General features: G+C 37.4%; 1 protein-coding gene across 2 annotated transcripts in view; it reads left to right on the top strand.

Moving 5' to 3' along the window:
* Positions 1–2,063: 2,063 nt before the first annotated feature.
* The window catches only part of LOC124646344 (T-box transcription factor TBX20-like), a 34,714-nt gene continuing 23,108 nt past the window's right edge, over positions 2,064–13,669 (top strand). For both annotated transcript variants that reach the window (XM_047186468.1, XM_047186469.1), the window contains exons 1-2: positions 2,064–2,686; positions 7,743–8,028. In XM_047186468.1, the coding sequence (XP_047042424.1) occupies positions 2,443–2,686; positions 7,743–8,028 (530 nt within the window). In that variant the 5' untranslated portion in view covers positions 2,064–2,442. The remainder of the gene's footprint in view (positions 2,687–7,742; positions 8,029–13,669) is intronic.

Genomic DNA, 13,669 nt, shown 5'->3' on the forward strand with positions numbered 1-13,669 from the left:
ACCTACGATTAATTTACCTGTAATAAGTAAGAAATTACCTTACTTACTCTACTTTTCAGTGTAATGAAAAGTTTTGATTAAGATAAAGTTTCAATACGTTTAAATGTATGAGAAAAATATAGGCAACCTTTAACATCTATTATAAAAAATATTGTTGTGATGATGTAAACTTTTGTAAAATTGGCAATCCATTTAACATCTAATCTAAAAAATATTGTTGTGATGAATTTCACAAATAAACTTTTTTAGAATGCTGTATCATTCAAGATGTGTTCTACTGAAAAACCTGATAAGACTAAAAGACTATATTAGTCCTATTGATACCAAAATTAGACATGTCAAATAAAAGCATTTATCGTGGACTTCTTGGGAATTTAATATTAATAATTATCTAAGTAACAAAATTTTCAATTTTGTTCAGTATCGTTTACTTTTCGCCCACTTCCAGGTGTTTATTAGTTTCATGAAGTATCTAAAAACAAATTGGCGGTATTTCTTTAGTTTGTAAAATTATTAGCTAAGCATTTATGCTGTTAATAGGTAGGTGGCTACCATTTTATTTTCCTTGGTAGGTACCTACCTAGGTACTTGTATTAACTATATCTCGGTACGCAACTTATAAAGAATTCGCGCTGCTGCATTGATCATTATAATAAAACGTGTAAGTAATCAATTTTATTCAAAATACCGAAGGCTATTCAGAATTAACGAATAATAACAGTTATTATCGTTACCTTACATGGAAATCAACAAAATAATTAATGCGATTCGTCACAATTCGCGTATCGGCGGCCATTTGTGCCGCTATTACCGGCTCAACTTCGATAAGCTTTATTGCCTAACGACATGGTTAGTTTGAGCTCCTCGCACGTAATAAATTATTATAAATACAAAACTAGGAGAAAGTCTGTGAGTTTAATTTTCCGCAAATTTGATCTAACGCTATAAAGGTGGTCGCAATCTCGCGCCATCGACGCGCCTTCATTACGCGTTACCAGTGTTTACTCTGCGACCGCGCCGCGCGCATAATGAAGTTTATAAAGTCGCTCTAATTGAGCGGTTACTGCGCACCTCAGAGGTAAGGTTACAACAACTAACATTGCCTTCAGCTATTGAATTAAATGACCTGCAAAGCTCACGCCGCTATTTCCGTCCTTTGCTACAATTTCAGGGATCCTCTAGCTAGAACTTGTACTCAATAAAGTAGAAAATAATTCTAATCAGTGTAAAGACCCAACCGGTGGATTCGGATTTTGAACAAAGGCTAAAAATAGAACCAAAATGGGATTTAAATTAAATTTCAATTGGAAATTTTCGATTTATCCCTGTTTTTCATTCAGTAATTCCCATTAGCTTTTAGTGCCTACCTACTGTGAAGTGGAGGCAACTGAGCTTCCGTACTCGTTTAATTAGATGGCCGTTGATTTTATTTTTACTTCTGTCAATCCATTTGAAACAAAAGTAGGGAAGGAAATAAAAATTAAATTCGTTAGCTTAAACTCATGCGCAAATAAGTTATTTCATTGTCCTTAGATCACTTACTTCACAGAGTACATAGTATACTTGTAGGCGTCTACGCACACTCATTGAGCTCTATAAGTGCAAGCATTTGCTTGGAGCTATTTGCGTCATGTACCAAACTAAGGGCTTATTTATTCACGATATAACCGCGAATATTGTGACGCGGTAATCGGCGCGCGGGCATGGCCCCATCGATGGCGGCGAGCTCTCACAGTGCATAAATAGTGATGCGAAGCGTCGGCACACCGAGTAATTCGAATAAATACCTCGATACAATCGGCTCACCGTTTAACGAGAGAGCCTTTTCCGCGCCGCGGTGAGCCGTTTAGCGAATTTCAATAGTTATCACGCGGAGAAAAACTCGCTCGACGAGAGGGACGGGCGCAAGCGGCGAGGCCAGCGCGAGCGGGACGGACTTAATAAGAAAGAAATAATAAAAAAGCGGTTGTGTGTGCGTGGTCGGAGTGTGGTGGCATAGGGCGGCGATGCAGGCCCCTCCCTGTGGCGCGCCGCCTGCCGCCTGCCGCCGCCTCAGTCGAGTCGACAGCGCGCCGAGTCGCACCGGTCCGCTCTACCCGCGTCCAGAGCGCGCGTAAAAAGTTTCAACACATTGTACGAAACTTGCATTCAGTAGTAACGATACCGAACTGCGAAGCGATCATTCATTCTAGCGTTGTTCTCTAAAACAATAGCTTAAAAGTTTGTGTTTTTATTATATTCGAAAATAATTGTGATTTTTGCGGTCCCTTTAAAACTTCAAGATACTTATTTTTCTTACAAAGTAAAGTAACTTCAAGTATTCTTTCGTCAATTCTATTCCAAAGCTAAGTTGAACAGTATCAGTAGTTTCCTGAAGCAAGTGCATAAACAAGCTGCAGAATTTCCACTTTGAAGTTGCAAAGATTATGCACTGGAACATCGATGGGATGTTCGGACGGTGACAACGAGTGGAAGACTGGAGGCAGACTGGGGTCGCAGGCAATCAACTTGATGCTGCTGCAAGGCGAGGGTCGCGAGCGGCCGGGGCCCGCCATGGACGAGGAGTGTAGCGCCCGGCCCTGCGCCACCGACTTCTCCATCGCAGCCATCATGGCCAGGGACCGTCAGGAGCGCAGGGAGAGGCGGAGACACAGGGACCCCAGGGAAGACACGCTCATGCCTTTAGGTGAGTTCTACTAATTTAATTCTTTGAAAACTTGCCAAAACTTTTTGAAATTATTTAAACATACCTATACTTAGTAAATTAAATTATTCAAAATTTTTAACAACTAGGATTTCTCAAAATATTTGTTAGAAAACTTCAGCAAAACAACGAAAAATAGGTACTGCAGTGATTTTTCAACATGCTTCAAAAACTTTTGCGGTCTTAACTTCCAATAAGAATAAGTTTAGTTTTGAAGTTATTTATACATTATTAAGTACTAAAACTTGGTTCAAGTTTTCAAAATGTCTTGATAAACATAGTTTGACAAAGTCTCACGCGCAAGGTTAAGGCCAGGTGGAGTTTTGCTAATCCCGGGTTAGGTGGCTAATTTATTTCATTAATTTTCATATTCAAATTCTTTATTTGCAGAATATGGGAAAATGACTAGGTATATGTGACTGCGTATGATAACTATGATAACAAAACAATAACTATATTATTCTATAAAACTCTGCCAGTTCTCTAAAAAATACTTTATTTAAATCGCCATAAACTTACCTTACTATAAGGTTCATTTTCATAAAACATTTGCAGTCGGCTCCGAAAGTTTTCCCAAAACAATGAACAACTTTTTGCTCTCTTAATAAATGTATGTAGCCGTATTTAATATCTAACTTTTTATTTCATTTATCTCTCTCTCTCTCTCTCTTTTCAATTCACAATTAATAGAAAGGAAAGATTAGAACTAAAAGTTATAATTTAGGCCTAATAACCTGTTCAAAAAAATCACCAGCTAAGAGCAGAAAATATCAAAAGTATTAGGGTGCGTCCACATCTGGCGAATGCGCCGCGAATGCGCAGCACGCGAGCCGATCGCGAGCTGTCCGCGAGCTGCGCGCGTGCAGTCACTGCAATAGTTCGGTGCGCCTCTTTAGCGCAACTCACGCAAGGCTCGTATAGAGCGCGCGAGCGGCGCGCGATCTGCGCGCAATCAGTTCTCGCCCTTACAGTTCCGTATATTGGCTCAGTACTATCGAAGATGTCAGACGTCGCGCGCCGCCTGCGCGCCGCTCGCGTGCGGCGCTTAGGTCGCGCGCGAGCTGCGCGCGGGCGGCGCAGAAGCGGCGCACGAACAAAAATGCACGCGCGCTGCTCGCGGACAGCTCGCGATCGGCTCGCGTGCTGCGCATTCGCGGCGCATTCGCCAGATGTGGACGCACCCTTAGGTAAACATTTCCATAATCGATTTAAAATACTATCGATTTGTTGTGGCTGTCATTAAACGTATTGTAATATTTTCTTGTAGAATGAAAACATTCCGATTATTGTTATTTATTGCGAGAGCTTATCGCGAATAAATATTAATGTTACCTATCAACAAAACGTTTGTTACAAAATTTACGTTTACATAATTACTTTATTAACTTCCATTGTTTATTACCTATGGTAATGTTATAAAGAAACAGAACACAAATATAAGATAAAAATACGATTCATATTATCATTTTGGGTTTCTGATGTTGTTTAGACAAACAAACATTTTTAACAATGTCCGTCAATAAAATACTGGAACTTTTTGTAAACGAAAAGGTTATTTATGATACTGCCTTTTAGTTACAGTAAGTTTGATAGTGTCATAAAATTAAAATGGAAACTAAGTTTTATATCTTTAGCGAGAAACATTTTGGATCGGGCTGCATCATATATTTTGATGATTATTTATCAGGTGCCTAAAGCACTTTTTATTAATGTTGGGACATTAAAAAGTAGAATGGTATAGGTTGGATTAAATATTGTTATAATAAACTTTTTGTGTGCAACACATATTTATATCATTTTTATTACTTTGTAGTAGAAGCACAATATTGTCTATAGGCGTTCAAAAAGTTGTACAATAACCTCATAAGCCGTTCAATTACATTCAAGAGTTTAATTCATATTGACTCTAAAAAGGCACAGGCCACGATAAAACTTGAATGATTCTTTAAAAAAATTAAGAAAAAAGATTATCAATAACCCAAATCGAAACATATTAAATTATATTATTTTTGTTAAGAAATACTCGAAACAATTAATTTCTTTAGTGACATTAAAACGAGCTCATTGTACTTAAAAGTAAAATTTAATTGCTAATTACTATGCTGATCAATATGATATATTGCCGTATAATGATATATAATTAATCAACTCCCACATAAGCTTAGGACTACTGGTAACCGATGCGAAAGGGGGAAAAGCTTAGCCGCTTAACTTAAAATAAGGTGATCAATTACATATCTTACTACATACTACGTTTTTATGTCAAATTAAGTACTAAATATTAAACTGCGTTTGGGATAAGGAAAAAGTAGTTTTACTTAAAAATATGTCTGAAGAAAGAATGAACATTAAATAGCATAGGAAGCTATATGATGAAATAGTAAAAATATTACAGATATTTAATATTTTTTGAATACGTGGCATGGTTATATATATTTCAGAAAAGGAATAAAAGTATAAAATTTATAACAAAAAAGTTATTAGGTAGGTGCAATAAGGAAAAACAAAATAGTTCATAAAATATAAAATAATCTATGAAAATTCACTGTACAAAAAATCGTAGCAATTTAACCTGCTACGGCGTAGCAAGTAATAGTTAATATGAGTATTTTTTTCTTTCGTCTAAGTAGTCTTTACAAATTATAAGTTTAAGTATAATATAAGTATAATTGTTTTAATTTTACGGGCAGTAAATAGGTTCCTTGACCATCATCAATCAACATGATAAATAGTAATAAGTACCTATAATACCGTGTTCTTAATCAAACTTTGTATTTAAGAAAATACAATTTTGGTAAAACAACATTTATATAACGAACTTTAGTCACGTTTGTTCAACAATAAAATAGGTTTCTATTTAAAATAACTATTAAAATTATAATCACTTACCTATGTTTAAGGAACTTATTAAAGTTGTCACTTTTATTGAAGGTTTCTCAAGCTAATTTAAACTTTTTATTTTAAGTACTTGCACCCAATGTTGGGTAATTAAATATAGTATCGCCACAAACAAATCACACACAACAAATCATAAAATTGTAAAAAGTTGAAGTTGAATTAAAGATACTGAAATAATTAAAACTAAATGAAGTAGTCAAAACAACTTAGTTGAGTGTGTTTGTCCTAGCTGTAATTCAAAATTATATGTATATCTAATCCGAGTTTTAATTCTACTCAAACATTTATGTTCAATTTAAAATAATTTTTGCAAAAACCAAAAACGATGCAGTAACCATGCAAACAGAGAAACCGCTAATTACCTACCCAATTATAAAAATGCAACAATGATTTTGAACATAATGCGTCAAGCATCGTGCCGTCTTAATGAGAGGCTTCTAACAATTACCAGAACTAAAGTGATGATTGCACATTATCGGCTGAAGGTCAGCCTTTGTACCACCGCACAATCATTCTTTACAGAGGAAATTTACAGCCTGAAGAGTTGATAAGCATTATCATAACAATAGCCCTATTCATGCTAGTAGGTTTTTTACCTATAGTTATAAAAGGCGAGGTGTGCGAGCGAGATTTTCTGTATAGTTTATCGAGTTTGTAAGTAAATCGTATTTATTTTGGTCATATTTGGGTTAATAGGTTTTACGATAAAACTTTCACATGTGAATATTTAAAAAAATGAGAAAAAGTAACACAAGATGGTTTAAAAAATAATTTCAGATAAACAAATCAAAATATCGAAAAAAAGCCTGAAAAGATGAGGCTGGAATTCCCTGAGAATGTTTAAAAGAAACACTTAAACAAACTTTTGTTTTTGTTCTTCACCCATACGATATATACTTATTACGATTTTGTTCATTTTTACTTATAATTAAATTTTAATTATTATTATTCTAGATATGTACATCTGTAATAGGCATGACAAATAAGAATTTTATATCATCTTATGTTTTTTTATATACTTTATTGTTTGTGATGCTGTTAGTATGCCAAAAAATAAAATTAAATTAAAATTAAACTTCTGGGTTTCTTTATAATTAAGTATACTATCCTTAGATTACGGGAACGTAACCACAAACGAATCTACAAGTTAGATAATTTTAAGCTGGTTTTGTTCATTTATGAAAATCGCACCTGAGCAGTTTATTAGTTAGTTTAGTTATTATTTGGATTTTGCAAATTCTACAAACCATATAGTTTCGAAAAGTTTTATGTTATAAGCATGTGTCATTAGATATAGGTACAGCAATCTTTTTCGTATTTATAAGTGTTATTGGTACTATGTTACTTATAAGTCTTAACATATTATAAAATATATTACTGTATAAAATAAATCACAGTTTAATAACTCAAAATTTAATAAAATATTTAAAAGTAATTAATACTGGCCAGAGTTACTACATTTTCCGTTACGTTTATTAGGATTAATGGAACCATCATACTTATAGCACAGGAACTGAAGGATTGAACTGTATATTTTAAAAGAAACAGTAATTAATTACTGCAATAATAAAACACACGAATAAACCATCGATATTCGAATTTCAAAGATTTTACAAATCATAAATGGACACTTACAAAAAAGTTTAATTTCTATACTTATGACTGTCACGAATTTTCGTGAAGAAAATTCAAGGTTTGCCTCATCATTAAACATTCTTACACCTTCTTATATCTTGGGCAGTTTGTCGGTTGTCAATCTGTCAGTGAATAGAGTGTAATGTACTCGTAGAGGGCGGAGAGATATATATTCAAAAAAATATACGTGTAAAGTATGTGATAGAGAAATTAGAAACGTTCCAAACGTTTTGATGCTGTCGCTTCTCAGATTGTATCCTCATAATGACTTCATTACGTTGACAGGTATTTTTTCACGACAAAGCGGAAAAATGTTTTAGTGGCTACTTAACTAAATATACATCTTTAATGACATGCGAAATTTTCTCAGAACTTTTAAATGAAGTAACAAAACAAATATTAAAATCTTAGGAATTTTTATTTATCTTCCCACATTATCGACCTCAGGTGGCGAGCAATAAAACAAAGTAGGAAGACAAATGACGAATTTAATTTATTCTTTCAGAAAAGTTCGTGGACGCGACAGCCTCGGCTTCGGGGTCTCCGTCCCCGCCTCTCGCGGAGTACGAGCGAGACTCCCCCGTGGATGTGTCGTCAACGTCAGAAGCAGGGTCCGCCAGTGGAGCCCCCAGTGGCTCCCGGCCACTCTCGCCACCTCCCAGGAACCCACAGCTCGTGGAGCGATGGTCCAGTGAGGAGATGCGACACATACAGTGCCACCTCGAGACTAAAGAGCTTTGGGACAAGTTTAACGAATTAGGAACAGAAATGATTATCACTAAAACTGGAAGGTAAGTTCTTATTTCTTTGTGAAATGATTTTGTTCTATATTGGAAGCTAGCATAGCTACAAATGAAATGTTGTTGTCTCTTGACATACATTAACACTGGTTAAAACTTGGTTTTCACCAGATTCCGCATTTGTCAATTATGACAAAAGCTCAAATTACAACTCATTTATTTTTAATTACCCGCGTTAATCGCACCATCGAAAACAGAAATTGTTTTATCGCAATTAATATTTCATTTACTGAACGGAGAGCCTTATTCATAACAAGCAGTACTGACGTAAAGCACGCGTTATTAACCACTTAAATGACGAAACGAATTGTTTTTAGGGTCTCGTTTTGAACTTGACGAGAAATTAAAAACTCTGTGGTAGGTAGGTAATCGAATCGCGATTGTTGGTTAACGCGATCAAGGCAATATCGACGGCGCGTTTCAGAGGCGATAAGGTAGGTGGCAGAGTGCGGGCGATGGCGCGAGGCGTGTCGGTCGCGGCGCGCGGCCGAACAATGGGCAATCGACCGCCGCGCGTCCGCCGCCGCTGGCCGCCCGTGCGCCACTCGCGCTTAAACAATGAACCCCACAATCAAAAACGTAACGATCACATCAATCGAACATAAAATAATTGCCCTCCACATGATCTTCTTGTTACTGCTGTAGCTGCAACACATAAAATGTTCAATGCAAGTCATTTCAATCCATGGCAGAGCGCAGATGTAAGGCCACCTTCATTCGTGGAATGCAATATTACTATCAAGACTACACTAAATTCGGGAGAATAGAAAAGCACAATGGAAAACTTGAAGTAAGTAGGTGCCTACATAACATAACAGCAATCGTTATAAGTTCTTAACCAATTGCTATCAAAAGACAGGAATAAGAACTCCTTGTTGTATACAGAGGAATGCCTTATTCCAATTCTTCAGATTCAGTTCAAGATATAATACCCACTTTCCGCAAACTCGAGCTTTTTCAGCGCGTAAAGAGCTTAGTGGTTGAAATGTATTGGATCGCACACAATTATTTGTTACATCTTTACCGAACCAGGTACATATCTATCCGAAATAGTACCTATTTACTGTACTTTACTATTTAATTTCACAATAACTGCAGTCTAGACTCAAAAACATTTAGATCTCGATAAACTCTAATCTCAGTAGTTACAGAACCGCTGAAACAAATCGGATCGAGTCGAAATTCAAGAGCGTGTGTCACATAAAAGTCCGATTAAACTGAACTAAATCTTAAAAGTTGGCTGCTTAGCTATATTTGACGTCCATGCAGGTGAAAATGATTTGTGTGTAAGTGTTATCGAGGAAACACTAGGACGCTAGTGAACCGCGGCGGAGCGGCGCGCACCGGCGACGCTTATCGACGCCCGCGTAAATCAACGCGACAGCCCACCGATCGTGACAAATTCGCAAACCTAATCTTTTGATAACGTTGTAGCTATTCAGACAAACCGCACGATACTCGCCGCCTGTAAACGCGCTGTGTGCGCTGTGAGCTTGCTTATCACTTCACATTTACACTTTACAGAATGTTGTTCAAGCTCAACATTACATGTTGTCCAACCACTTGATATCTGAACCTAATTAGGCAAAGGGAATCTATCCCATTTCACAGTTTTGCCTTGAAATTTATTTAATGCTAAATACGTCGTCTCCATACAAATAAATGTGAACAAAGGGCGGGAATAATGTACAAAACAATGAAGGCTCTTTCACGGACTATAAAGCTGTATTAATACCTCACTTATTTATTCCTTATAATGTTCTCGAGTTAACGACGCTTCGGGCGTCCAGTTTTTCTACCACGCACCATAAAATACGACATATGGAAATATACTTATAGCAGTCGAATTCATTTCCGAATTTAGCAACACAATAATAACAGTGTTGACTTGCTATAATAACCGTTCGCAAAAAACATCGGAGCCATGTTTCGCTTTTATGAGGATGTTTAGATGCGATAAGTAGATCTTAATAATTACCTCGCGTTTTAGCTTTTTCCACATTATCGATGCTTTAGATACGGCTGGTATCGGTAATAAAAGATTGAGCGAGATAGCAAGCGTTACAAAGGGCTTTGGGAAGTCGCAATGGGAGACAATTTGCCACACACCGTCACGCGAGCTTATCCGAGTCGGCCCCGTCGATTAGCATAAATCTCGCCAACTAACCGTCACAAATGAACGACGGGCGCGGGACGCGGGTAGCGGCTAAACAAACTGACGCGAGCGACGATGCGATCGCGCGACATTCGCATGTCGCGGCGACGATGCGCGACGAATCGCGACCGTCGGCCGCCCGCATAAATCAGCATTATCTCGCGAGATAGCCGCACGCCTGGACCCACCCCGCCGTATCACGCGGAGCCCCGTGTCGTTCGAAAAAATTAATGACTTGGAAAAACGATTCGCTTATGAGGGATCTTTCACTGTAATTGAATTGCCCCGCAGAGATCGGACCGAATTGTCGCGCAATATGTCGAGTAGGTGATCCCGAATCAGATACAATAACCTTTATAAAACAAATGCTCTGGATTAAAATCGCATCTCATTAAACTTGAACCAATCAATGGCCTCAGAAGTCCAAACTACTAATATTGTTTGCTAGAATAATAAGTTCCAAATGGTCTCAATCAAATCCCTATTACTGATTTAATATTTCATGCCCCATAAAAGTATAAAAGGACGGGCTGCATCAGAATGAAATCCCCACACATTATCTCACCCCAAAAGATAATCGCTGCACGCGTAATAGAATAATGTAAATATGTCAGTGTGTCCGCTAGTTGGCATGCTAATCGCGTTTTCTGTAAGCTCCGTTTTAAAACCTGCCGCTTTGTGCACCGCTCTTTTACTTTATTCAACGGGGACCCATTTTTCATCCGCTCGGCAAATATTTTGATGTTTGTCGATTACGCGGCTTTGTGTGCAAAAGCTTTCATAAACTGAGAGTCCAACTGATGCCTCTGTTTATTGTATTCAACAAATTAGGAACGTTTTATTAATACGTCGATAATATCGGAAATGACAACTACTGTCAATGGAATTAATTGATATCATTAATTGTGAAGCTTCGTGTATATTTATTTTCTGATTTTAGTGTGTGAGTGGGTTTTCCGAAAAAAACTTATTATTTGTGTAAACATGTATGTTTTACGTTATTTATGTTCGATAATTAATAAACATAATCAATACGGTGGGTATACACGGAACTACATTAATTTTCACCGGAATCCTTGTATTTTTTTTCTTATAGTAAACGAAATAAGTATGCAGATTTGCTACTAGCTAATCTATCTGATTTAAAATTACTTACCGTTATTTGCATATTTTTACAATTTATTAGCAAATTGATGTAAACAGAAATATAATCATGTGGGAACAGTGGTAACACATTGAAATTAACATGTTTTACTAATAGTCAATCGGATCAGTGCCGATAGCGCTCGCACTCGCTGAAGATGTTTCGGCGGGTCTCGCTGCCAACACTCTAATCGTTGCAGCACACAGTTGGCAGCCAACACACTCTTTGATTTACTTCTCACCAGCATCTAACCGTCGTAAATCTTCCACATATGATATATAAACATCTTTTATCTCATACGTGTGTATTCAAAGGTATTTTAACTTAACAGAACATCACATAGCATCTAAATTAAGGTTGTTCTTCTTTATAAATTACTCGTCGACTCTTTGCAGTCTTGTGGCATGTTGTGAATAATTTTGACGTCTTTCTTTATAATGGGTGCGACATAAATCTCGCTTGTTTCTACTTTTTTAATATTAATTAAATTACATCTTGTTAATGAAGTCAGGTCGTAATAGATAAATCACTCTTTACCAGAGATTTTATCACAGAGTTATTTTGTAGCCGATAACAAACAAGTTTTCCATATCCAAGCCTTTTCTTTGAATACAGAGTGAAGTATATTTTACTTTTACAGAACTCCATAACTGCAATGATGGTTGTTATACATCAACAGATTTTTTTAACAATCATTATTTCTAATGTAATAGTTTATCGGCTGGCAGCAGTAAGGATGGGCAAATACTTGTGTAATGTCACGCGACGCAGCACATTTTTACCTGTAATGGGCCATCGCGCCACGAATTCCCACAACTAGGAGCGTGGCGATTTATCGAACAATATTGAAGCTGCCCCGTGCGTACCTGGCCTGTTTGTTAAAACTACAACTTGGAAAACCAAACATAGTTTTGGATGCGCTATGCATATGGTAACTATCGCTAAAATATATATTTTTTGAAATATTTCTCAACATGCACATGAAAATTTATTCTTTACCACGCAATCAAGATGAAAATCTTTAACCACTGATGAAAATCTCCGCAATGAAAGTGGTTCTTTTGCTATATTATTATTTGTCTTAGTTAAAACTAAATGAAAAGTTAAGTGGATCGCTTTTTGTACTGCTGCATCGCAGACTGGGAGAGCCTAGGGAAAGCCTTTTATTTAGTGCGAAAGTTTTCCAAAAAGTGGACATCGACACGGTTTAGCATATCCATAGTATTAAAATATTTTCGCTGTTCAGATAACGCTGGGCGCACACCGCGCTTACACGTGCACGAGGCCAGCTCGCCATTTGTCGCACTCGCGCGATAATTGTTGATATACGATCGCGATCCGACACCGTAATTGTCAACGCTTAATCTTCTAATTGGCTCGCATTTACCAATGCCAACGTGTCGCCTCTGCCCATTCGCATCGATAGTTCGTTTAAAAAAAAACATTGTCAAATTTTTCGTACAATCGTTAAACATAACCAACTCCTATAAAACCGTGGATCGAGCAGAGTCGAAAAGCAATTCGCAACGCCAATTTCAAGAACAGTAAAAAGTGCGATTCACAAGTGCAACTTGAAACGGCGTTTAAGAGCGAACCGAGGGCGGCGCCCACCGGGGGCGAGAAAACAATTTGGAATTTTATCGGAGGCGAGGTGGGGTAGCGGGGTGGCGGGATGGCGGGGTAGCGCGTTACCTCTGATTTATGTGCGACATTAGACGCGAGGTGGGCACGACGCGCGAAATGCACACGCGCCGCGAGGACCATTGCCACTCACTCACACGCGCCCGCGCCGCCACCGCCACCGCCACCGCTACCGCCGTTGAAGTCTTGCAAACAATCCTAGAAATACTGCCCTTTTGTTAAGGATTAAGAGGCTTCCTAGAAGGCAAGGCTTCAGTGTCTTGTGACTACCAACATAGATTAAAAGTGAACTTTTTGAGTTGCAGTTGTCAGCTGTAAACAATGAATAGTCACAATTTATTAAGCTATAGGTACCTACTAAAGTGCTTGAATTTGATTTATTCTCAACATTGGAATGGACTAAACAACTTTTTTAATTAACAAACAGAACTTGGCAGTAATTTCAGTTGAAGTGAAGTCTTTCAGCATTTAAAATTCTATCGAAAAAGCAGGATTAATTAATGAAACCGTAATACAGCTTAAACTTAACCAACTGATGCCGTGGATATTTCAGTGTCATTCCAATTCAAAAGCTAATTTCACTAAAACCTTAAATGAATCGAGTTGGTCGGAGCTCTCACATTATTTAACTTGTTCCAAGTTTAAATTGAAAACGCCACCAAACTCTTTGCGGACTCAGAGTCAAATTTTGA

Source organism: Helicoverpa zea, chromosome 3, assembly GCF_022581195.2.
Source record: "Helicoverpa zea isolate HzStark_Cry1AcR chromosome 3, ilHelZeax1.1, whole genome shotgun sequence".
In the NCBI taxonomy this organism is placed as follows: Eukaryota; Metazoa; Arthropoda; class Insecta; order Lepidoptera; family Noctuidae; genus Helicoverpa; species Helicoverpa zea.